Here is a 25,177-nt window from a genome sequence, read left to right as displayed (position 1 = left end):
CGAGCGATAAATTAACTTTGAAATCGAAAATGTTTAATGCTCGATCGTTAAACCTCGCTCATTAAACTTATACAATAGTTTTTCTTTTTATTTTGTTGACTAAATGAACCAAGGTTGAGTTAGTTTAAAAAGTAGACCAATCGGTAAAATAAAAATAGCTTAAGTATTCGGCGGTGTTGAAAGATATCTAGTTTAAAATGTTCTTTCAATTTTAGGAGCCGTTTATATGAAAGTACGCCATACAAACGGCTCCTAAAATTGAAAGAACAAAACGCTTACTTGAGTAAGATCTTGCAATAGAAATTTACATTTAAAGTTACTTTACTTCGCCAAAAGTAAGCAGGCCACAAACCAGTGGGGGCGGTTCACAAGGTTAGAGAGATTTAACTATGTTCGACTTAAATTTAATTTGCATTTCACACTACACAAAGGAAACAACATTTAAAAATATCAAATCTCATAAACGAGATTTCCAATATTCATATAGGTAGCTCCTAATAATAACACATCATTTCATATATTCAAATAAAACAGTTCCAATGACCGTAGTAAACAGTCCCGAGTAACCATAAAATATTGTGTTATTACATCTACAGATGTCTTCTGTGTCGAAATGAGTGACGACAGTTGTTAACTCATGGGGTTTAAAAGAATTATAAAATACTTTTTATTTTTATTTGAACTCTGAAAGTTGTGGTTAAAATGGCTGTAGGTAGTCATCACTTTTTAAACGTGGGATTGAAGTTTGAGTTCATATGAAATTCTGCGATTGGTTACAGAAAAAGACCCAGATATTATTTCAAACATTTCCTTGAGATTCAGAATGCACACTTTGATAAATACTTTGCAGAATATGGACTAGAATTGACGTTATGTTTTCCTTTTTTAAACTTTAATCTGTTTCGTAGGTTTGTCCTTATCAGGATTTTTACAATTATAGACGCTTCCAAAAATGATGATAAATCTGGTAAATAAATTGATAAACAGCTTTATCTTTAACGTAATGGGGAATTATTAATCCCGATAATATAAATGATGTGTGTATATATATTAATTTAAAAAATTTAAAAAAAATTAAAATAATAAGTAACTTTAAAAAGGGTAGTTACATTAATAATGTCCATACTTCATAAGTCAAATATTTTAATTTCAAACGGTGTTTTAAAAAATTTTCCTTTCTCAAATTCTATTTAAGGGAATTTTTTCGAGCTTTAGATAATATCACTTTGGAATACGCAACAGTCAAAAAGTTATTTGTCTTACGAACGTCATTTCCCAGAATATTTGCAATCCAATATTTGGGTAGAGATTCATTAATCAAAATGATTAAGAGCTTTAAGCGTCTATTCTAAGAAGTTTGAACGGAAAAAAAAAGCTCTTCATATATCATCAAATATTTCTTACCAGCAGTTTTGATTTCAGCCATTTTTCTCTGAGGGAGAAGGGTGGGTGAGTGGGTGGGGGGTTGAAGTAGATCATGTTTTATCAAAAGGACATGATATTTTACTCATTAGAAAATCTTGTCAAATAATTTGCGCCATAATACGGTCAAAAACAGTTATATAAAATAGACTAGAGCGTAATTTACAATAGTTCGACCATATAACAGAGGTGGTTTCTTTGATTCAAATTTAAATCTGAGGATTGATGTTCAAATAAATACAGTGTCACTACCTAACAAGGTCACTACCAACCAATTTTTTTGCTACAAAAAAAAAAATAATAATAATAAAAAAATAAAGGAAAGGGTTTATCATTTAACTCAAAGATGATTTGTCTCCTCGCTACATACATAATTTGATTGAGTATTCACTTTTCATCAGCTGAAGTTACGTTAAATGATTTTTGTAACGCAAGCGAACTCAGGAATTTCGTGATTAATGTTGCATTTCAATAGACAAAATTTTAAATAGAACGATGTATTTGTTATTATCACATACCGTACGTACAAAAAATCCTCTTTAAATTTGTTAACATTCAAGTTACATAAGGAAAAAAAAATAGGTCAGAGTCTTGTCAATCAACACCAAGCATACCCACTTGTAAAAAACTATTTCGTTGATAGACAGAAAATGTTATAACAAGAAGACATTGCATGTTCAAGTGCATTAAAAAATTTCTAATTCAAAGCTAACAGTAGCATAAAGATAAAAACACAAAAAATAACCGATAATATGAAACACACAAACTTTTATGATTTAAAGAACGTCGTCGACGTCGATAAATTTTCTACCCTCATATGCAATCATTTATCGAAACAAAAAATTAATTTAAAAAAATCGATACTCTTATCGAATGTCAACAAGTTTGTTACGCGGATAGTTTAGGCGTAATATACAGTATACGAAGCAAGATACAAAGTAGAATAGGCCAGCCAAGAATCCTGGCACCAGGAATTCATACGATATGTGATGTAGTGAGAAATCAACTAAATGACAGCTTCGACTCTCAACTCTTGAATTTATAAATGGACTAGTACTTCTAAATGATCAAGTTTAAAGTTTTTTTGTTGAGGTCTTTTATTTGTAAACGCGTAAACGTCGATTGTGTATTTTAATGACTGTCGCTTACAAAGATAATCTCTGGTTGTAGTCGTTAGCGTATAAGCAAGTGAAGCTTTCCATAACGAACCATTCTACCCATATAGACTACGGGTTTGGAGCATATCACGAAGGGCCACCCCTTGTCATCCATCTAAGAAAAAAATTCATAAGCAAATGAACACAATCAATAACTGCAACCTTCGGGAATAAGTTTCAATAAACAAATCGCGTTATCACTTAACATAAAAGAGAGAAAAATCTACCCAGGTGTAAAGAAATCTTATTGTGAGCATGAAACAAACTATTTATCATTTAAATACAAAAAAAAAAAAAAAAAAAAAGAAGCTATTGAATTGAAATATTTGTTACCAAAGGCTATCGCTTAAAAAAAAAAATCTTTAAAATTTTCTCAATATTATTTTAAGCCTAGGCAATTTAGATATATAAATAGAAACATTTAAATTCAAACGTTAGTTTAAAACAGTGTTCGCGTAACTCTCGGTAAAACGTATATTTGTGTTAAAGCACCAACCACAATCTTTAATGTAGTGACCAAATTTGGTGTTATATCTAAGCAATGTAATTATTTTTTACTTTTTTTTTTTTCTAAAAAAAAAAAAAACTTTTAGATTAACAACGTAACAAATCTGTCTAATGGGATTCCAGCATAGTTGATTTAATGGATATAACAATGATAACTCGTATTACGCATTTTGATAGCAATAATTAGTATTAGGCTCCTTCCCTTATACTCGAAAAAATCATTTGAGACGTTTTTTCAAGGGAAAAAATGACGGTGACTAGAAATAATTAATGTCTTTAAAAGTATTTAGTTCACTGTCAGCCTCGCACGATTACACTGAGTCCAGACCTCCAGTTTTATAGAAAATTATTTTTAAGAGAGGAACAACAGTACAAAAACGGCTGGTTATAGAGTTTAATAATAATAATAAAAAAAAAAGCTCAAAAACAAGATTAAGATCTTTTAGTTAAACAAAGGACCTAATAATAAGTAACCTATAATGTTGAAATAATCAGTTGCTTCGCATAAAGACTTCTTACAAATTTCCATTTCACTTTTCAGTGGGATAACTTTTTTTTTTTTTTTAATAAACCCTGATTAAAGAATGAAGATGTTACAAAAAACACTGAATAACAGTTTATTAGCTTGAATACAACATCCTCTTAAAATATAGGCATAATAATCTCGTTTGTTAATCTTTCTGTGAAAGATGGATTATTTATACAACGAAAAAAGTTGTAATTAAAACGATTGATCCACCACAAGAGATAAGATGAATTTGTAGTAATGATTATAGTTGATTAAAATAAATGCTCTAATTGAAGACATTTTACTAAAAACGATTTTTTTCCTTTTATTTTGATAAGTAACCAAATCATGCAGAGTCGTTGGATTAGGAGAGCAGTAACTAAAACACATTTTCGAGTACTTTTTTTTCTTTTTCTTTGCACTAATATTTCTATATTTATTTTGCAAATCAAAATCTCTTGAAAACTTCTGGAAGAGTTGTCAAAATTAAGATGAGCACTTCCTTCCGCATTTACCAAAGTTAAAATCCGGAAAACACTTTGGTGCTGGTTAGCCTAGTGCTGAGGACTATAAATAGAAACAGACCAAAGTCTTTAAATAAAAACAGATTAAAAATTACAAATAGCATTTGTGTTAAATTCCCAACCTTTCTCAGATAACACAACATCACGTTCGGAAGAAGTCCTTTCATCATCATACAAGAGTATCACCAAAAGCTATTCAATTATCATACATGATGACAAAACACTATTCTGAGTTCTTTTCACCTTATTGCATCATGAATGAATTTTTGAGAAACTGTTGAATTTCGGTTATAGTTATGTTAAAATTTAATTTTTACTTCAATTTTCATAACGATAAAGGGGAACCAAGCATGAACCAGTTTTGTATCCACTGCAGTATCCAATTTGTTTTCCTTTATCTAATCTTGCACATGTTTATATTGCTGATCTTGTACAAATATTGATGTTAAATCTAATGGCTGAAAATAATTTCTTAAAAAGTGGCAGCAAAATCCTTTCGGTTCAGTGGTAAAAAAAACAAAACACGTAAACACGGAAAGGAAATTCTTCAAGTAGGCGAAACTTTTTTTTTAATGAATTTGGATTAAAAATATGCTTTCACTAAAAAAACTTGTCCGAAATTAATCGTTCATATATAAATCATGAACCAATTAGCGATGATCGAAGAATAATGAATAAATACGCATAAATATACTATTAGTTTACAAGCAACCTTGAAATTTGTAATTTTTAAATTATTTTCTTATTAACTGTTTGAAACCATAAGCATTTACACAAATAACATCCTAACATAATAAGGAACAAAATTAAAAAAAGTAGAACATAGATTGGAACATTCCTATCAATTGTGGCATTCATATTTTCCTAAAGACTAATCTCATTTTAGTTTCCTAATATTCATGTAAAAAATTCTGATTGGTTCCTAAGTTTTTAATTTAAATGACGCAACTTGCTTAAAAAAATAGCAGGAGGCGATTGAATTATCGCTATTGTTAATATGAATGTGAGCTTTTTACTGAATAAATCAATTTCAGCAAATTATTTCTCTTAACAAAGCCTCAATTTCTCAATTATTCATAGAATTTTGTTAATAAAAACCCGACTTAATGTATAACTTAAGTTTACACAACTTTTTAGAGAAAAAAAATTTTTTATAGTCTTTTTTAGAGCATGTGTAGAGTATGTGTGGATCTATGCGGTAGAGCCATCTCACAGACTTTCATATGAAATTTACACAATAAAAATTAGTGTAATCTTAAAATGACTCTAAAATAAAATCAATTCAAAAATTTTCTAAACAATGTAACAAATATTGACTACTTGAAAGTCTTTATTTGCTCTTATTATTAGGTACAATATGCATCAGTTCATGTAACTTTTTTCTTCCAAAAAAAAGAGTAAGCAATACAGAAAATATATATTAAGTTCTTTGCTAAATAAATTATGTAAGAATAAAGAAGTTGATACCTTCTATAAAAATCCACTACAGGTTCCACACAGATACCATTCTCTTTACAGATATCTAATGCCTGTTGACAGGGACGTGTTCCCATTTTGGAATTCTTACCTCCGCCCTGCAAACTATTATCAGTAGTTAAGAGTGTGACAGAGCCTTCACGCTTCTCATTAAAATAAAGACAGCACCTAACAATTTGTAGAAACCTCCTGCAAAAAAAAAAGTCAAAATTAAAAAAAAAGGAATTCCCCGTTAAAAGGAATTAATTTTAAAACCAAGTGAATGTTAAGGTGCATCAAAATAAAATATTCACTACAGAAGCACCAACCATTCATCAATTTCTCTGTTTTTCTTTTTCACAGTGTTGGAAATTCCATGGGTGTTTATCACCTCATGATCTTTTTGTGTTTTCAACCATCTTTAAAAAGAAGGTACATTTTTGTTAATCTCAAACATGGACTTCAGAAGCAATGTATCAACCAAATAACAAAGTTAAACTAAATTATAAAATGGTTATAAATTCAATAAAGAATTTTAAAAAATATTTCACCTGTTACCATGCTTTATTTCTTCTTCTAAGAACTTAATTCCATCTCTTGCACCTTGGTTAAATTTTTTGAGATCGTCTAAGGCAGCAATAACTGAACAAGAAACCCATTGTTATTAAAAATCTGCTTCTTTTTGGTCAAGTAAATATTTGAAACATAAGAAAAAAACTATTTTATATTTGAAATACAAAATATAAACAAACAAAACAGAATTAAATGCAGAAACATGTTTTCCTACAAATGCTTTGCACATGTTCATGGTAAAAGTATTGCAACAAAATTAAACTGCAAAGCCTTTACAACCTTGAATTGGTACAACAATAACAAACTGTCCACTGTTAACAATAGCACGTAGAAATGATATGTGTTTGCACAACACAGGTGTATCAAGCACAAGGTAAACGCTACCAGGTGGTGAAGCACTACTAGAGTGTAACTGCTTCTCAAGCTCATTCACTTCATGCTAAATAAATTTTTGTTTTTAAAAGCAAAATTGATAAGGATGCAAAAAAACATCCATGAAGCTTTGTATCAAAAATAAAACCAAGTGATGGAAAAATTCTTTTAAATATTTTATAGCTATATATTCCTGTACAATTAAAATTATAAATACTAATCACTCTTCTCGTACCTTCAGTTTTTCTTTTGCAAGTGCTTGCATTATTTGATTTTGTTGTTCAGGGCACTAAATGAATAATAACTTATTAAATGTTGAATTTATCATTATAAAAATTAAACTGCCCATTAATTCATTTAGTTCTATTATGTAAGACATGGTATAAACTATAGGTAGCCTTTCTCAAAACATAATGCTTAAGCTATTACATTTGAGCATAATTCCATAGAGTATAAAAAAACTCTAAAGTGAAATCTGAGAAGATAATACAACTACATATTTTATAGGTTAGCTTATAAATAATAAAAAAGAAAATTCAATTTTTTGCTAAGGACAACTTTTAGCAAACTAATCCATCAGTTTATTTTGCTTTAATATCATTAAAAAGTGAGTCTGGGAACAAAATCAATTTAAAAATCAACCATACCAATTTCTTTTTATTATTTCTCAGAGGTTTTGTTGCAACTGGTGGTGTATCACATGATGGTGAAAACAAAACTGAAAACTTATTTTCACTTTCATTCCATGTAAAGCAGGGCACATCCTAAATTTAAACCAAAAAAAATTTAAAAAGATATAATTTAAAATTCTCATGCATCTAAACAAAGGTTGGAGACAAAGACTTTGTTGTTTAAGGTATTACATACCATATGTACTGGTGTATAAGTCGACCCATTTAACATGTCAAGATTTTTTTTAACTATAAAGAGTAGTTTAATGTTTTCTTATAAAAAAAAAAAAAATCTATAAGTCAAAGTGCATTTTACACAGATTTATATTTTCATCTTCTTACGCCCTTAAGAAATGTTTTTGATCCATTCTAAACTGCTAAAAGTTTTGACTTATACACCAGTATAAAAATTAGCTGGTTTGGTTTTAATTTAAAAACTTAACAAAGAATTGAATGATAGCCATTGGTTATGTGGCATAAACTTAACTTTGAAGAACCTCCATTAATAAACTGCAATGCCCTTATTTGAATGTGGTGTATACAAAGAATGCTAAAGTTTTTTCAATCCATCTATTTGGTAAATTTTTATCCAGATAGAACTAACATTACAATTAAAATGAAAAGGTGCTAGATTTTTACAATTACAATCAAAATAAGGTGCCTGATTTCAGATAGGGCTATTATTACAATCAAAATCAGGAGGTGCCTAAAAGAGAAAGGATTGCTGAGTTACAATATGATAAAAGGAGTATAGTTTTTGAGTTTATACTTTAACCCAACTAAAAGGTCCTGTGAAATGAAAGCTTTTAACATTAGTGTGATCTAAGTCTACTTATTTGTTTTGATTTTTTTTTTTTTTTAAATAAAAAGAAACTTTTTTTTATTTAAAAGCCATTTAAAACTTTAAAGTGTTCACAACCTGTGCTTGTAAATACCAAAAAATTTAGGTTCAAGACAAGTGATGATTGGTTGATAAGTTCTTCAATTGAAACTTTTAATTTTTTTACCATAGTTTTACTTTGTTGATTAAAACTGAGAAAATTCTATAAATTATTGCTTAATTAGGTTTACAATTTTCATTTAACAATTTGATAACAAAAAGTAAACTATTAAGCAAAAATATACACATTCATATATTTGAACCTAAACTACAATTTGGCTTCCTAAAATATTATTTTCAATATTTTATAGACTCCTGTTTACCAATCTAAACTAACATGTAAATAAATTTTGAAAGCAGTCATTGAAAAAGTATTTGGGGTGTACATATGGTTCTGGAGCTAGGCTAGGGGCTGGTTCAAGTTTAGCCAACCTAAGTATATATTTTATAACTCCATTTTTTGCAACTTTAATTTTTTTGGTAAAAGTTAAATTTTTATTTTCTTTAAATTATCAGTGATCTGGGACTAGTTTTATGGAACATACTTGAAAAATGTTTTACAGTATAAGTCCCAGAGCACTGGATATTTAAGGATGATGTTGAGGTGCAACCCATGCAGTATGTGACTTTAATGATAGATTAAGCTATGATTTAATCTTCACTTTGGTCACATGACAATATCCTTTTAGTTCATATGATAACAAAAATTTTGCAGTTAATTATTTAAGTAGAATAATGGTGAAATAAAGACCATTAGTAAAAGCTACAATTTTTTTTTTATTTGGCAACAACATTTATTTAGAAACCAACTATAGATGAAGCTAGAATGAACTTTATTTAGAAATGCTATGTTTATGTTATTAATGTTATTTTTTTACAGTTCAATTCTTAATAAAATTAAATTCATATAGAATTTTTTTTTTTTAACAGAAAGGGATTTGCAGTAACCTTTATTAGAAAATACCTTTTTTTAATTTTGTAAAATTCTAGCAAGATTTCAATTGTAAAAAAACAACCTATTTTTAATTTGGCATTTTTAATATTATATTTTGGCTCAATTTTAGGTCCTTCTAGAAAAGTTGATTTTTTCTTATTACTTTTTTCAGAATTCATTTGGATCTTTTTTTTAAAGTAAAAACAGAAAGGTTAAACAAGTATAGATTTTACTTTTTTTTTTGCAGAAGAATTTCTTCCAGACTTTTTCTAGAAATCTATGATTGTCATTACTAGTATACCTATAACATCTAAAAATAGATTTACTCCAAAAAGAGCTTTTAGCCGCCATCAAAGGTGGATCATAGTGCATAGAATTTATCCTCAATTTAGTGTTAAATTTTTTCTATAAGTTGTTTAATTTATTTAAAAAAATTTTTTTCTTACAGTAGCATAAAGATTTCATATTTAACAATTTGGATCTGTAAATCATGTAAATTTGGACTGTGTGAAAAATGTCACGTATTTTAAGTTTATACATTTTTTTAATGGACCTCTCTCTTAATTAAAAAAAAATTTGACAAAGCACTCTTATTAAAGTATTACAACTAATACATTATCTCATTCATTTTATTTAAATATGAGGGTTTTAGATTTGATAGTTGATAAATAGATGAATAAAAATATGTTTTTAGTATAACAGTTTTAAAGAGATTAAAAAAAAAAAAATCCTTTTAACATATAGAACCAAAGGATTACAGAATATAATATCCAGTACTTAATGAAATTTGCTAATTCATCAATATCAAAATTACAAAATACTTCAAATAGTTGAGGATTTGCAAAACTAAAAAAAAAAATGATGATGAGGAAATACAAATATTACTTTATGAACTTTTGTTATTTAAACAATATTTGTATTAAAGTTAAAATTTTCAAAACAGCAATATGTAGTCTTACAAAGAAAATGAAAATTTTGTAAAATTAGATGCATACCTGACTTTTAGCAATAAAATGTCCAAACTTCCTCAAGTATGTCACTCGCAAAGCAAACTATAAAAAATAATAATTCATAAGTTTAGATAAGTTGACCTCCATTTATTAATCAAAAAATGTAGTTTAAAGCTTTATAAACAAAGTATAAGTGAAGTTTTTTTTTTATACAGATTACTATTTGCATCTTATTGCATCCTTAGAAAATATTTTAAAAAGGGAAACATTTACATAATTGAAATTTAAAAACTTAAAAATTTGTTAAATAGTTTTATATATCACATTTACTATCAGTCATTGAGTGTTAGCATGTGAAACCATGCAGCTGTTACATTCATGTCACCTTTATTTGCCAAGTTATAATTATTTTATTGTCTATTTTTAAAAATAAAATATGCAAATTTAACAATTTTTTCTTATAAGTTGTTGAATTACATAAATCTTGAACACTAAAGAACATCAACAAATAAAATTTTTTAATGATTTCTGACATGGCAAGTTCTTTTGTTTTTAATCAAATGGAGTTTCTTGCTACAAGGATGTAAAAGTGTAACTAAAAAATGCTTAATAGGATATATTAAGCATTTTTCGTTTGCATTTTTACATTTCTTATGCACATTAAAAAATAATAATTTAAAGATGAAACCTTTTAAATTGTAATACACTTTTTCACTGATTGTAAGTGATTTTTTGATAATATCATTCTCTTTTTTGGTGGTTAAAGTATTTTCCTCCTCGCCAGTATTATTACCATCAAAAAGGAGAAAAAAAATATATAAGTTATATCTTTATACAATTATATTTCAAAATATAATTGTACTAAGATATGTATTTCATGAGTTTTAATTGGTTAAACATGAGTTTTGATTAGTTAAAATATGCACAAATAGTTAAACCTGATAAAGATTTGAGTGGTTCAAACCACAAAACCACATTATGTCCAACTGTTTATGCAAATCACCAAAACCAGGAGCACCAAAAACAGTAATGTCTTCAGGTAAGGCACGTTGCTGCACATCACTTGATTCAACTTCAATCTCTTTTTTTAACCATGAAGGAACTCTTCGTCGAGAGCTGAAGTAGAATACTGTCAAGAGAGAAAAACAAAAAAAGAACAAATATTAATTTGAAACTAATTTTTCAAAAATCACTACTTAGACTTACAAATATAATCCAATTCTTATTCAGCCACTTCTAATTTTCAACTATATTTTTTTCATCCTTGTTTATATTCATTATAATACTTACTCAGTTTTCATTTTTAAACTTTGACTGTAAATGTTTACTTATATATTACATTTCTCCTAAAAATATATGTTTACAAGGAAAAGTTTACCTGTGGTTTGAATCAGTTTTTGAGAAGGTAAAGCATTCAAAACATCTGCAAGACGCTGCCACAAGACTGATGATGCCTATATAAATTAAATATATTCATCTACCAATGTAACCTTATGGATAGCTGCTTGCTATTATATTAAACTTTAATCTTATGCGTAAATGTCAACTTTTCCAAACCCTCAAGACTTTTATCTATGAATTCAAGTGTATGTGAATCCAGCAAACAAACAAATATTCACATATAATTTCTTTCAGCACTTTCTTTAACTATGTAACAGTGGCAGGATTAAAATTGAAGAAGTTATGAAACAAAGAAATTATAAAGCTTATCACAATATTAGCTATAGCATAAATATATCAAAATCATTTTGCAATTAAAACAGCACCAAAATTTGTATTTTACTATTTGAGATTTGAGTATTAGAAATCAAATTTATACAATAAAGTATATGTAGCAAGAAGGTATATGCAGCAATAAGGTAAGTACAGCAACAAGGTATATACAGCAACAAGGTATATGCAATAAAAAGAAAACTTACCTTTGCACTCATTTTAAGCACATCAGGATTTGCAAACATCCAGTCAAACAGAATTTTTACAGCTGGTAAATAAGCTTCCTCATTCATTTTTTCAAATTCATCTAGCAGTTTTGCTGCATCATTTACCAGTTCAACATTCTCCATAAATACATGATTAATTAGACCGTTGGCCGGCTTCACACTCATTTTGTGATTGTTTTTCTTTAGCTGTTCATTGAACTTATAGCCTGCATGTGAAAGACTATTCAAAGTTTTTCTTGTTTTAACAGAAATGGATCCATTTACTTTATGTTCAATTTCTCCTATGGGAATTACACCATCAACGTCATCATTTGAAGCAACTAAGGATTCTTCATTTTCAGAAAGATCTTCTGCATCAAGAGTTTCATCCATATCACCTTAGAATATAACCAAAGGATTCAAATAAATAAAAATATTCAGTAATAGGAAATTATGCTAGTTTACTTTTTCATTGAAAACTAAAATCTTATCATAAATGTAAACTTCATCAGATATTTACAAAAATTCAAAGTTGGTTCAACAGAACCACTTTTTATCTGAGTATATCTTAACCCATATCAAAACCATTAGACAACATTAAAAACTTTTTCTTTTTACTCAGAAAATCATCTTGATAGAATGTTAGTTCTTTGGCATTTCACATGAAGCACTAAATGTCTTAGTAGTAACCAAGAGTTTAGAACTCACAGACAAATTGCTATACAATACATCAAGTTAGTACATCAACTCAGACATACATGCTAGATACAGGATGTAAAGTATTTACTCTAAGATAACTTAAAGTTGAAACTAAGTAGCATAACTCAATTTCTCCCACTTATAAATTATCCTTTTAACTAATTTATTAAAAGGATAACTCATAATAAGCTAAAACCATTGTTAGTAAATTAGCTTTTTTCATAAAGTTTATCTCAACTCTTACAGTATCTTAAATAAAAAATGTTTTAGTTTTGCTTAAAACATATCAAATAGCTGTAAAAAAAATGCAACTTTTTTATTATTGTGCAACCCATATTAATAATATTGATTTCATAATTAATATTTAAGCAATTAAAACATAAAAACTAAGAAATTAATTGCTTTAAACTAATGGTTAATACCCTTAAAATTGCAAATGCTTAAGTTTCATAGTGATTTATTAAAAGGAGAGAGGTCTTTTGTACCAGTATATAGCATATGAGCCTGGACACTCAAAATTTGTGAGTTGAAATACCATAAAATTTTATTAAGTCCAGAATGATTTAAGACTGACACTATTCCAATTCTCAGATGATTTTAACTGCAAAAGATGAACTTCAACAGAAATGGTTAATTTAAAAAAAAAAGCAGAGTTTTATTATTCTTACTTTCTAATCAATGAGAACTTTTGAATGGCCTAACTGCTAGTCCTACAATATTTAGACATCAAGAAGTAAATTTAATGCTTTGACTGGAAACCTGCTCAGTGAAGGTTTTTCAAAGAGCCAAGCAAGAATAAACTTCAACTGGACTATGGGCTCTTCAGTGGTCAACTCAAATTCCATAAGATACATATAAATTCTTCACAACATGTAATTATTTATTAGAATTATTGCAACTAACAAATGATGTATATTTCAACAAGATGATGATTCTTACAATAGTGCCAAATCTGTACTAAATGATTTGAAAAAATTATATCAAAAGACTAAAATGTTAACTAACAGTCCAGACATGAATTGCATTCAAATTTTTTAGTCTTGGCTTGACAATGAAGTTAAAAAAGAATCTTCATTCCATCAACAAATTAAAACCCATTAAAAGAATTTAAAAACATACTGCTCGATTCAAACTTAGTAGACTCAATGCTAAAGATTAGTAAAATCATTATTGATGTTTTTTTAAAAAAATTTGAAATCATTATTGATGTTTTTTTTTTTATTGTTTTACTTTTTGAAATCATTTCTTTTCTTCTAAACAAACTTTGTACATTTTATATATATATATATATATATATATATATTAAGGTAGGTCGATTTTACCCCGGCCCATTGCGTAATGTTGCAGTAGTTCGAGGTAGTTGAAATGAAATACCTCAAAAAATTTCAGTGATTTTCGATGAAAAATGGTTTGCGGATTTGATTTTAAAGATTATTGCGATTTTACGAAAAACGCTATAAAAAGCGCGATAAGTGGAAATTAAAATTTTCAATTGTGAGAATATGTTAAAAAGTTTTCTAAACACCTTTTTTATAATTTATGATTCTAAATTTATTAAAAGTTGTTTAACTAATTTAGTAACTTTTTGAATTTATTCAAAAATATTATCAAATGAATGGGAATAATATCCTTTTGATATAAATGCTTGACGCATCTTCTGCTAAGCAGTTTTGTCATGATGCAGCTGTGTCGGTTCTCAAACCTGTAAACGTAATGGGATGCTTCTGATACTAGTTTAACAGTTCGCTCTACACTCAGGGAGTGAGATGGGAAGTCCGGAATATCTGGCTTAACAGAATTGTCTATGAAGTATTGAATTTCTTGAATTGTAAAATGTTGCGTAGTAGGAGGTTCCGTAACATCTGGAGCAGTGAAGTCTATCAACTCATACCAGTAATTGGCATTAAAATTTATTACAGGAATTTTTTTCAATTCATTTTGAAAACTGGTCAAGTTCATTTAGTTACTAAGTCAATCAAATAATTTAAAAAGCTACCTTTGTCTAAGAGTCAGTATTGATTGAAAACCATAATTTCAGATCTTGTTGTCATCATCTTTAATCATGGCATAGAGAATGTTTTCAGGTCTTAGGCAGAATGCATTATTTTTAATGTTTTGCTTCACAATTTGTATTACATCATTAAATGGGAGAATGTTTAGTCGAACGATAACAGAAAAAAGACGAGGAGAGTCGTGCAGCTTGGATGATATCTTTATTTCAAACCATGCTGGAGCTTGGACAATAAAGTAGACTAGTTTTTTTAAAGACTGGTTTGGTTGATTGTCTCTTGTATATAAACAGAGAATGCGAATAGCTAGAATTAACCATCTTGCATGGTTAAGTGGACCAATTTTATAAGCAGCCCATTTATCAGCAACTTTACCAGACCCTACTCCTTTGAAATACTCAAATTTATACACCATCCAGTTGTTACACCATCTAGTTTTTTAAAAAGAGCTCTTAAAGGAAGTTCGTTTTGATGTAGCGAGCACCCAATGAGGTGCAGTTTTTGTCTTAACAACTCTTCAAGTTTTACCACTAAACCACTTATTGGGCCAGTATTGGTAGCAGTATTATCAAGAAGAACTGCCTGAATATTTTCAACACTGTTAAATTCTTGTAGAACACTGAATGTCTCTTTTGCAAGTATTAAACCAGTTGCGCCAATTATAGGAATTGTTCTATGAGTCAAATAGGTTCCAGCAGATTTTCCATCTTCATAAGCAAATGTGGGGTGATGTTTAGGTTCAATATGTTTTTTGAGGAATTCCCCTTCAGATGAGTTTATTATGCAAGAGGTTCGAGTGGTCTGATCAAGTTTGCTATCCACACCAAGGCAAAGTAACTTTTTTTTTTCTAGATCTTTACCTTCACTAACTATTTTTACTTGTGCTTTAGCCCTATCTAGTTTGCACTTGTCAATCAAGATGTGATTGATATCAACATCTTTTTTCAAAATATGTTTAATGCCATTAAGTAAAGCATTTGCAAGAGCTGCACCTAAGTTTGACGAACACTCATTTCTGACTAATTCCATAGCAAACCTGGGAAGTTTAATTAAGTTGTAGTCTCCAGGAAATTTTTTTATTGGTTCCCATTCAGCTTCTTCCTGAAAGAAATTTCAGCATACAAAATTTGCGTGTACTTAAAATATATCAATAAAGTTACAATAAGTTTACCTCAGTTTCAGTTGAACAACTAGCTTCTTCAGATGACATTGTTATATGAGAGATTCTGCTTTATCAACTACTCTTTGAGTTTTTGTGGCTCATTATCAATCCTCTTGTTTCTCTTGAAAGCTACTTTATCAACTGAAGAAAGTTGATAAGCTCATTTTGGACCGGTTTTCTGCCTCTGATCTCGAAGATAAACTCTATCTTCAAGAGGTACTTTTGCGTTTTGAGGGCAAATACATATAATATGTTCTTTTGAGCAATTTGCTTGATTGCACGATACTTTTCTATCACTGCAAGGTAGCACATCCAATGAGCAAGAACAAGCAGAAATATCGAAAAGCTTATCCAAATTTGCATCAAGATTTCGTTTGGTCTTGCTCTACCATGCTTGCGATTAATGTTTTTCACAAGAATGAGAAGATCCTTTACCTTTCTAGCAATAGATTTGTCAGTTATTAGAGGTAGATTAGGATTCACTGCAGCCCAAATTGATTTTAAATTATCTTTAATTTGCTCAGTAACTTTTATGATATCTGCAGTTGGCTTTACATGAATAACATAGTAGTAGTATTGAATAACCTGTCTGTAAGTACTTGGCTCCGTCATTAATAATTCACATGGACCACCACCATACTTCTTTCCTCTTGTTTTTTCGTGTAATAGGTGTAACTATAATTTTTTGCATTTTTTTATTGTTGATGATATTTGTAATTCTTGTTGAAGTTTTTGTTTACTATTTTATATTTATCTGTTTATACATTAAACAATCGCCAGATGCAATAAATTTGATTGGCTGTTGTAACTTAACAAACATTTTTATTGGTTGCATTATATATTCAAAACGAGATGTTTTGAAACGAGATACTGGTTTGGAATTTAAAATTTCAAAGATTGAAATTCTAAATATTTTAGAAACTTACAAATTTAGGGCATAATTGAAAACTTTAAATACAAATCCGCAAGCCATTTTTAATGCAGTATTCCTGAAATTTGGCAGAGTTGTTGTTATAACCTAGTTACAGTAACTGCAACATTGCTCAATTTGATATTCAAAAAAAATGGTAAAACTGACACATATATATATATATATATATATATATATATATATATATATATATATATATATATATATATATATATATATATCTTTGCATATATCATTTTTTAAATCAATATTAAAAAAAAATTACTAATAATGAAACTAGAAATAATATTTTATATATATTTGGCAATTAAATTATGTTAAGCCAAGTTAAAGTTTTAACAAATTGAAGTTTAAAACGCTGTCCAATTTTCTCTTACTTTGAAAGTGAAAAGATGTCATTTTTATTAGCATGAATTAAAAACAGTTTATCAAAATGTAAACTAAATACATTTAAAATGCATTCTTATTTTTTAACAAATTTAAGGCTTATTGAACACCCATCATCCTATAAGCTGAAAGCATGTAAACAAAATGTGAAATAATAAATACATCTTTTTGTTTCAGTGGTTATTTTAATGAATTTTTAATGGTGTTTGTACTTTGTTTAAAAGATTGTTATTTCAAAAAGATATTTTAGTTTTCCCATTAATTTAAAATTACTTTTAAAAATGACAACAGAAGACACAAGAGAAAAAATTATGCACAAATATTTGGAAAGTCTTCATAGAAGCCACAATTCAAATTGCAAAAGAGTTTGATTTCTGGACTTATGTACATTTAATTTTGTTATTCAATTCTTTTCTGGTAACCCTTTAAGCAAACTGCATTCAATCTTCTTTTGGTGGAGCTCATAAACTGTTGTTTTACCTATGGAGTGATTTTTTTAAACAATACTAGATTCTTCTAATTAATCTTTGAACATTTTTGGCTTTCCATATTCCCTTGTAGACTAAAATTTTCAAATAACCCCTAAAGTCTTCAATTGGCCTTATCTCAGGACAGTTGGCAGGATTATTACTTTTAAGAATTTATTTAATACTTTCACTCTCCAGCAAAGCAATAATTTTTAGGTATAATGAGCGGAAAATGAAATCAGGCCAAAAGATGTAATTGCCTTGAGGATATTGCTCAAGTATGAAGGAATAAAAATATTTTCAACTTAATTTTTTTTTGTAAATATTTTTATTATCTGAATACCCAGATTGCTTGATTAATTGTCTAATCATACCTTTATGACTAATTGCAAGCTAGACTAATACATTCCTTCCAGATCCTGCTCTTCTTTTGTACTTGAGATCTGGAGAAACATTCTTGCTGTCACTGGAGAAATACTCAACATCTTTCCCAACAACTGTAGAGTTTGACAAAGTAAGAAAAGATTTGTCATCCAAAATAATAATATTCTCAGTTCATTTTCACTCAGTTCAATTTCATATCTTTTAATCATACAATGTGCAGTTGCAGTTTTGGAACATTTTACATTTTTCAGCTTTCCTTGTGTAATGTTATTTTTGTGGAACTTGTGCATTTTTTTTACATCCGCCATTTTTGAGCTTATTTTTACAACTATTTTTTATTAATACATTTTTTTAAAACTGAATATTGTCTAAATTACATAAACACTAAGACATGTTTATATCTAAACATTTACACATTAGCCACTGCATTCTGTGGAGTTTCATTTTTTAGGGAACACCTGTTAAATTAAACAAAAAATACCACTTTTCTCATAGTTTAGTTCCAAAAGTTCAAAGTAAATATTCTTTATCTTTATTCTTTTTTTTTTTATTCTTTTAAATTACAAAAGGTGTAAACTATTCTGACAAACAAGGGAAAAGGTGCAAAAATCCACTGCAGAAAGTTGTACAGTAATTTCTAAATATTTCTATTTATTGAAGACGATGAAACTTACAAACTTACAATTAGAACCATCAACAATTCATGGGGCTGTATATTTTTTTCCAAACATAGAGAACCAATAAAAAATTTAAATATGCAAAAGATGATACGCCTGCTAAACAAAAGCCTTGATTTGGCAAGCTATTTGCAGTTGTGGGAAAAATCAGCACATTGTATTTGTGAATTCACAGTTACTGGTCAAATATTTATGTTAAAAAGTGCTTACAAAAATTTATTTTACCTCTCATTAAATCACATGATAACCTATGTTCTGGCCTGATTTGGCTTTAAGTTGTTAAATTAAAATTGGTGAGTATTTTCAGTAAATTTCAACTTTTGCATATATTTTGTTTACATACTTTAATTGCTTGATTATCATAAGGTTATTCTGAAAACCTTAAGCACAACCAAGTTTTTATAGATTAGATTTTTACACTATCAATTATAATTTAAATTAGCTATATTTATTTTTTATTTATAGGTTTTTTTAAACAGGACAAGGGCTTTAAATATTTTTTAATAACTTTTTTTTTCTCACTATTTACATAACATGCACTTTTTTTTAAAGTAAATTAAACTAGTATATTCCATTAAAACTAAAAAATAAGTAAAATTGTTTTAATGAAAAAACTTGCTATTATTAATATGGTTATTTGTTATTAAAGCAGTTCATTATATTCATTTTATATGTTGATTATATCAATTTCCAATTTCAAATGTTGTACTGAATCTGTAATAAAAAATATAACCTTATATTGACACTAACTTGTTATAGAACTTTCTAGTGTGCATGCTTGTGTTAAAATTTCACATTAAGATTTTTAAACAATAAAAACTAAAAACCTTCACTCAAATCTGATAAGTCATCATCAGTAAAACTGCTTTCCTCATCGCTTTCCTCATGATCAGAACTTTGGGAATTTATTCTTCGACGTCGGCGACGCTTGCGCTGATTAATCAAAATTTGCTGCTTCATACGACTAAAATTATCTTCAGGATTTAAATTTTTCTCATTGATTGGGTAATGAAGTTTTAAGTATTGTGAAATGTAATCCAACATTTGTGATAAAAGAGCAGCTGCAAAAGCAGTAGCAGCTGATGTTATGTCTGATCCTAAAAATTCCATTTCAATTGCATATTATCAAATAATATTTCCATATACTAATTAACTAGTAAAATTTTAATAGTAAATACCATTAATTGTTAAGGATATTAAAAAATATGTATACAGAAAATAGAGATTTAATTATTTTATGAATAATTATTAATTTAGAACATGCAAGTATATCTTTTTTTAGAGTGATCTTTTAGATGTTGAAAATACAGATTTACACAACCTGATATAGTTTTTATCTATTTCAGGACTATACTCCAGAGCAGCAATTATCATATTTAGTCCAAAATAAATCTATGGGTCTTACATGTACATAAAAAAAGTTTTGCAATTCACAAAATTTTCAAAACTCACAAATAAAGTGGAGATAACATACCCATTATTTTCAGTTTAACAACATCTAAAATAATCATGGTAAGCAGCTTAACAAGAGTTCCAGATGTCAGTTTTTCAGTGGTGCTACATTGCTCAACAATATCTGTAAATTTGTTTGATGTCCCATTCACCAAAATTGGTTCCTGCACTTTAAGATTCTCTGACAGTGTACGAGCAAAAAGGGCCAATAAGGATTGACACCATTCTGCAAGGTCATCCATTGATATTCTAAATTTGCAAGTAAATAAACTAAGTTTGATAATATACTTACAACAAATGATATTTTAAGTTCACAAACTGTAAAAATAAAAGTAAGAGGTAAAATAACAAAGGAAAGAAAAGGCTATTAGCTTAAAAGATTAGTAATAGAACGCCATACTTTCTAATCCCAAACAGAACATCTTGAAGCATAAGAAATGATGATTCAAACTGTACTTTAGTGCTAATTCTGAAAAATTGATTTTCTCTGAATAGTAATTTATAAAGTTATTTACAGTTTTGTTATAAAAAAAAATTAAAAAGAAAAAACCCATAGTTTCTTTTTTTTTTTTTTAATTATACGCTAAAAACTTACACTTCTTCATTTGCAGCAGCATCTTCATGCATTGTTGCCACCATGTGACTGTGTTTTTCTAAGGCACGCTTTAAATTTTCTTCAGCACCATCAAAACTTGATGCTGACAAAACACTAAGAGAATGTTAAAAAAACTTCTAAAAAGCATTTGCTTTTTATGGTTTAAATTTTTAGTTTTTACATACTTATACAAACATAATCATCTGAACTGTTTTAATCATTACTTACCATCTCATATAGTGGTAGCAAGATTCATGTAGAAGAAGTTGATTTTGCTTTAGAGTTCCAATTTGATTGTGAGGCATTCCTAAAAAAATAATAAACTTTCTTTCATTACCATAAAAAAAAATACAAAATTTTTTTCATTTTTCTTTAATTAACCATAAAAGACACATAAAATTTTTTAATCTCAAATATTTCACAATACTACTTCAAAAATACTTAAAAAAAAAAACAATTAAAAAAATCTTCAATTTAAAAGTAAATGCAGTTTTAGTTAACACAATCCAAAAACAAACCATTTTCTGGTTGCAACAGAATTGCCAAGTGATAATATCTTTCAGGAAGAGAATTATTTTGAACTGTCATAACATCACATTGGTAACGAGCTTACAAAAATAACACAAGTTGTAAGATTATAAAAAATTCTTAAAAATTCAAAGTCAATTTGTTGTTTTAAACTCAATTAATTTTAATAAACCTTTTAATTTTAATGATAAGTATAAAATAAGAAGCTAATTAACAAAGTGGCTTGCTTTTTTTATTAAAATTCTTTAATTTTAATATTACTGAATTTCTCCTGTTAAAATCCTCTACTTGCTTAGTTTAGGTATGGTTTTTTTTTTCAGTAAAAAAGATTGCAATAATTTGTAACATTTTAACATTAAAACATGTGAAAAGGTAGTGTTAGTAAAAGATTTTCATTTCATTTTTTGTAAACACCAGAACTAAAACATTGTAAATTTTACAACTGACCTTTAACCAATCTGACTTTCTCAATAAACTTACCAATATCTCCCAAATAAATAAGACATCTTTGACAAGCCTTTATCGCCCAGTCCATTTGCTCATCAGTAGTAGTTATAAATGAATCATCGCCTAAATGCCAACAACAATAAATGTAAGACTAGATAAAATGAAAAAAAAAAAAAAAAAACAAACAAAGAAACAAAAACAGAAATAATGCCTCCCTTTATTAGGAATTACACTCACTAGTAGGTGTCCCAATCCAGTCAACAAAACCTTGCAACTGTATGCTAAAACGACTTTGAATGCGTATGAGTAAATGGTGATAGAAACCAATTGCTCCTTGCAAATGAGAGCAATACACAGAGTTAAGTACTTTGTCACTAAGGAGTGCCTATAATTTTCAAAAAAATTAAATTTTAATACAATGTCACAAACACAATGGTTAAGACAAACCATGTGAATAAGTGATGAACTTCTTTTAATCAGTAACTGCACAAGTTAGAGTAGATTAAAAATAATTCCATGTGAGACAGTCAATCTTTTTTTCAAAGAATATTTTCATTAATTAAAAACGATTAGATCACAAAGAAGTAACCATATTATAGCTCTTTTTAAAAACAAATTTAACATACTAAGATGTAACTTTAAGGCAATTATAAATATAAAATAAAGATTGAGGATTATTTTAATCAAACAAATAACCTTTTTATCAGACTTCAGTTTTTGAATTATATCATAAAATGCTTTTCTCCAAAGATACTCTTCTGTCTTTCTAGCAATATCACATTCACCAGACAGTAAAATATGTTCACATAAATCGCGTATTCTACAAATAGTTACCACATCTAGCTATATTAGATACTACTCTAAGTTATAGGAACTTAATTACATTTGTTAAAAATTTAACTTTATTAACTTTACTCATATTAACCTAAATACAACATAAAAATATAAAGCCTTTAGAGAACTTGAATGATCAAGATTGATGCTTTTGATCTTTACTTTGACCTTTTTTTTACTTAAACTGATAAATTTTAAAAGGAGTTTTTAAAAAAAAAATCAGATATTTGACAGGTTTCATAATAAAGAAAAAATTTGTTTAATCCTGTAGTGTAATCTAAAATTTGGTTGTATCAATAAAAATCAACCTTTGTCTAGACTGAAGAGTTTCTATGTCAAACCACTCTTTCCATTCTATTGCTTGCTGAAGCTGAAGATCTAAACGCTGAGAGAGTTGCTGAATTTGCCTAAAAAGTAAGATTATTAGATTAATATACTCAAAGTTTAAACATTGCTTAAATGTCTGTGAAATTCAATGATAACATATCCACATGTTTACAAATAAAAGTCAACAAATAATCTAAATTTTTTCCAGTGCTTTTTACTTTTTTTATTTTAAAATATCACATTCTATATACATACAAACTAACACAGGTAAATACAAGATCATACATACCAGCGAAGATACAAGGAGGAAACTTATATATGCATGAGAAAATTTAAAATATGTATCACAACTAATTTGAAATCTTCGGTCAAATGTCACATTAAGATATAGGTAGCTAAATTTCAACTACTTTCAAATTTGGATTAGCAGTTTTAAATACCTGTATAACTTTTGAATTTCACTTTTGACATTACCAACATTATTTGGAGAAGTTGCAGGGGTAGTCTTCTTCATGGTATGCAAACAACACATTTATGACTTTTTTTAATAAATTTTCTTCTAAAAGCATATCTATTTATGCTGGGATAAAATGTAAACGGAACTTGTAGTGGCCTTATAAGCGTTCTGATATTCGAAAAACAATAAAACGGCTTCTCTTATCCACCAATAAAAATTTCACTGCGCCATTTTTAAAAACAAGAAATAGATATAAAGCTGAGTAAAATTGCAAAATATAAATCTCGTCTACCGTAAAATATTTTAGAGTAATTTTTCTCTTGATGTCTTACTCTGGGCCAAAGCATAATAAGCATGGGAATTTCGGCCTTCGAAATCGACGAAATTAAACGAAATTCGTGTTTCAATTTCGTATCGAAATTTATATTGAATTTCGAAAGACGAAATTTTTAAACATTACAAATTCACGAATTTCGAAATTAAAACTTATGTTTAATTTCGTGTCAATTTCGTTACTTTCAATGACCCGAAATTATACGAAATTTTTTCGCGAAATTAAACAATCCAAAAAATCGAAATTTCGTTCTCAATTTCGATCCGAAATTGAAACACGAATTTCGTTTAATTTCGTCGATTTCGAAGGCCGAAATTCCCATGCTTAAAGCATAATATGAATTTGTCACTTTTCTTCAGAAAAAGCAATATATGTTATCGTGGTTACAATTACACTGTTCTCTATTGCGTGTATTCTTTTTGATATTTTCTGTGTTGCGTTGATTTTTTATACTTTTGGCATTTAACAAACATTTAGGGATGGCAATTCCGGGACCCCGGAATCCCAATATTCCGGGATCCCGTACAATTTGTTGATCCCGTAATCCCGGGATTTTTCACGGGAAATTTCCCGGGATTTCGGGAATGTAATAAAAAAAAAAGTCAAGAGAAATAGGGATTAAGCTTTTAACTTATTTTTTACATCATAAATTGTCTTATAAATGTAATCTTTGGTAAACTATTTTTTACATAACTGTTTATTCTCTTTACAATGTTTTAACTAATTTTCGGCTTCATTTTAATTCTAAATCGTCCAATTAGAATCAGAGGTTCTAACTACTTTTTTTTATATCATTAGATTTGTTAATAATAAAAAAAAATTCACAATTAATAATAAAAACAAAAAAATTTTTAAAAAGTTATCAGTTTAATTATGAAACATAAGTAACAAATAAGACGTATAGTTTTAATTATAAATAATGACAGGAAAAGACATTTTAACTAAGAAAAATTGAAAGTTAAATTTTCACAACAATAAAAAAAAAATTAGATAGAACCCTATAATTAATATGCGACGAAATGTATGAGTGATTCTCAAAAATTCTTCAACTACGGTTTAAATTAATGAAGTTTTCAAAATGCTTCATTAATTTTGAAAACTTCATTAATTTAAACCGTAGTTGAAGAATTTTTGAGAATCACTCATACATTTCGTTTATTAAATAAATAAACTTTTTTTACAGTTTTTCAAAGTGGTAATCGTTTTCACAGTAACAAATTCAGTTAGAATTACAGATCTGATAAAGAATCCTATATAGAGACATTTCTTAAGAGGAACATTTGAAACAGTGGTGTGCAAAGTTAGTACATGCAAAAAAATATTGAAAATAACTGGTGGTTAAACAAAAGGCCTACAACCCCATTTATTGTCTAAACATAAGTAACATCGAAATTGCAAGCACCAAGTTTATCCACGAGAGCTTCAAGTTCAAAATATTTAGAAGAAGAACCTCAAAATAAAAAACCGAAAATCACGAACTATTTTTCAACAACATTGAAAAAGAGGAAAATCTATCTGAAGTGTTGGCACGTATTGCAGCAAAAGATGGTATATCAATTAGTACAATTTGTAACTCCATTTATATACGAGCCGGGTTAGTTGCACGAGGATAAAA

At 28.1% G+C, this 25,177-nt stretch overlaps 2 protein-coding genes across 3 annotated transcripts in view; one reads left to right on the top strand and one right to left on the bottom strand.

The window, feature by feature from the left end:
- Positions 1-25,177, top strand: part of LOC145187868 (uncharacterized) — a 63,758-nt gene that overhangs the window by 28,194 nt on the left and 10,387 nt on the right. The window lies entirely within an intron of this gene.
- On the bottom strand, positions 1,904-23,504 carry LOC145187871 (nonsense-mediated mRNA decay factor SMG5-like). 2 transcript variants are annotated; one of them, XM_090081274.1, is made up of 22 exons: positions 23,212-23,504; positions 22,753-22,851; positions 22,307-22,430; positions 21,848-21,995; positions 21,644-21,733; positions 21,154-21,243; positions 20,864-20,942; positions 20,636-20,749; positions 20,441-20,509; positions 20,063-20,289; positions 19,416-19,685; positions 11,873-12,270; positions 11,332-11,407; positions 10,892-11,082; positions 9,999-10,055; positions 7,166-7,282; positions 6,754-6,807; positions 6,426-6,585; positions 6,125-6,215; positions 5,903-5,992; positions 5,586-5,783; positions 1,904-2,694 (listed from the first exon to the last, which is right to left on the bottom strand). In XM_090081274.1, the coding sequence occupies exons 1-22, from the start codon at positions 23,301-23,303 to the stop codon at positions 2,667-2,669; spliced, it is 2,862 nt and encodes a 953-aa protein (XP_089937400.1). In that variant the 5' UTR covers positions 23,304-23,504; the 3' UTR covers positions 1,904-2,666. The 2 variants fall into 2 exon arrangements, 1 of the variants encoding a protein (XP_089937400.1); XR_016450592.1 differs by lacking the exons at positions 1,904-2,694; positions 5,586-5,783 and having other exon boundaries at positions 5,921-5,992; positions 10,642-11,082; positions 23,212-23,482.

Source organism: Hydra viridissima, unplaced genomic scaffold (genome assembly GCF_058129835.1).
Source record: "Hydra viridissima isolate aposymbiotic clone 2 unplaced genomic scaffold, HvirCarnegie_v1 scaffold_1, whole genome shotgun sequence".
Taxonomy (NCBI): Eukaryota; Metazoa; Cnidaria; class Hydrozoa; order Anthoathecata; family Hydridae; genus Hydra; species Hydra viridissima.
This window is presented reverse-complemented; position numbering and strand designations above follow the sequence as displayed.